General features: G+C 33.9%; 1 protein-coding gene across 1 annotated transcript; it reads right to left on the reverse strand.

Annotated features, from left to right (window-relative positions):
• Nucleotides 1-1088: 1088 nt before the first annotated feature.
• LOC110896874 (polcalcin Syr v 3) lies at nt 1089-1337 on the reverse strand. The gene has a single exon (XM_022143931.2). The coding sequence runs from the start codon at nt 1335-1337 to the stop codon at nt 1089-1091; it is 249 nt and encodes an 82-aa protein (XP_021999623.1).
• Between the last annotated feature and the right edge of the window lie 393 nt (nt 1338-1730).

Consider the following 1730-nt stretch of genomic DNA (forward strand, 5'->3'; position numbering starts at 1 on the left):
TTAAACAAGTGGGTGCCTCCTAAATAGAAATTCATCCAAGGCTCTAAATAGAAGAGGGTACAAGGGGTCGATCTGATGTGCTCAAGGTGTGGGCTTGAACCTGAATCTACGGACCATTTACTTGTACAATGTCTGTGAGCTCGAACAATATGGTGGCAAGTTCTTGTTTGGTTAAAACTCCCCATTCCGGATTTATATATATGTCGTGCAAACAAATCCTCATATGAGCAATGTCTTTTCCCGGATCAAAGGTATGGACGAATTTAATCGGTGCAGTATTCTTATCTACAATGTGGCATATATGGAAGGAAAGAAATGAAAAGGAGTTCATTGCTAATATCATCCCGGCGGGCAAAAGGGTCGAAGTCATTAAAATGTATTCATTCTTGTGAATCAAAAGTAGATCAAAATTCAATAGTTTAGAAGGGAAGAGATGGTGTGATTTCAATATAGGATATGTGATAATGTAATTGTATCTTTCGGGTTTTACAGCATCTTATTGGACCGTCGCTATATTAATATATAGTGTTCTGCCGTTAAAAAAAAATTATTATTATTAGATGGTATATAAACTAGACATGTAAGTTCACCGGCACCACATGGAGCGAGTAGAGATGTTACAGTTTTTAATTTATGTAGTTAAATAATGTACCCTTGGGAAAAATGGGTGACGTTTGAATTGGAAAGATAACTAATCAATATACTCTTTTCGATTGTATGTAATTTTATTATGCTCTAGGCGATGATGTAAAGGTGACTGACTTAGTAGCTTACTAACCATTGCATTATCCGAAAGTTTGGTGATGAATAAAATATTGTTGTTTGCCGTTCAAAAAATAAAAAAATAACGGACCCTTGGTGATTGTAGATGTAATTTGTAATGTCCTTGTAGTTTCTTGCTGCATTGGACGGTTTCAGTAGTAAAAAAACTAGACATGTTTTTGTGTTTTTTGGGATTGGTAGAAACATTGCATGTAATTATAAGTTAATTGGATTTGATGACAAAATCTAGAAAATAGTGAGGAAAAATCACAAACTTGTATGAAATTAATGATATAAAACAAAATATTCAGATATGATACATTATATTAGAAGATTTTGCCAAGATCCTTCATTAAGCCCCTATTGTCGTTATAAAAATTTGTAAACTCTTCATAAGAAATGAACCCATCTCCATCGGTATCAAGTTCGTCCATCATAGTTTGGACCTCTTCAGGTGTCACAGAGCCGAGCGTCTTCAAGGCTTCTCCAAGCTCGGATGAAGAGATTTTACCGTCTCCATTAGCATCAAATTTGCCGAAGATTCGATCTCTCTCCTCCTTGTCTTCGTCATCCATTATGGTAGTAACACACAATGTTGATTCTGGCTTTAAGTTTTCTTTTTTAATATGTAATAGTTATGCTTTAGGTTAAAGAAGAAACCGCAATGTTATATAATGGTTGAACATGAGAAAAGAGATATGGATAGCCGATAAATAAGGCATGCCGTATGTTTCTAAGGTGAAGAATTCTGATATTACTATATAAATAGAATATAATTACGGGCCAAAAAGTATCTATTTTACTTACGTGCAGAATCAATAATAATCATTAGTAATTTAATGACAAAGGTTTTTGGTTTAAAGAGGATTTTTTTTTTTTTATTATTAAAAAGACTGCGCATAGATTCATAGCTATAGGTGGCATGTGTCGTTGCAAGATGGTTGTTGCCATAAAAAATAATTACCATA

This window comes from Helianthus annuus, chromosome 12 (genome assembly GCF_002127325.2).
Source record: "Helianthus annuus cultivar XRQ/B chromosome 12, HanXRQr2.0-SUNRISE, whole genome shotgun sequence".
Taxonomy (NCBI): Eukaryota; Viridiplantae; Streptophyta; class Magnoliopsida; order Asterales; family Asteraceae; genus Helianthus; species Helianthus annuus.

Coding starts and splice junctions, on each gene's coding strand:
- LOC110896874 (XM_022143931.2), bottom strand. CDS start 1,337: ATGGATGACGAAGACAAGGAGGAGAGAGATCGAATCTTCGGCAAATTT.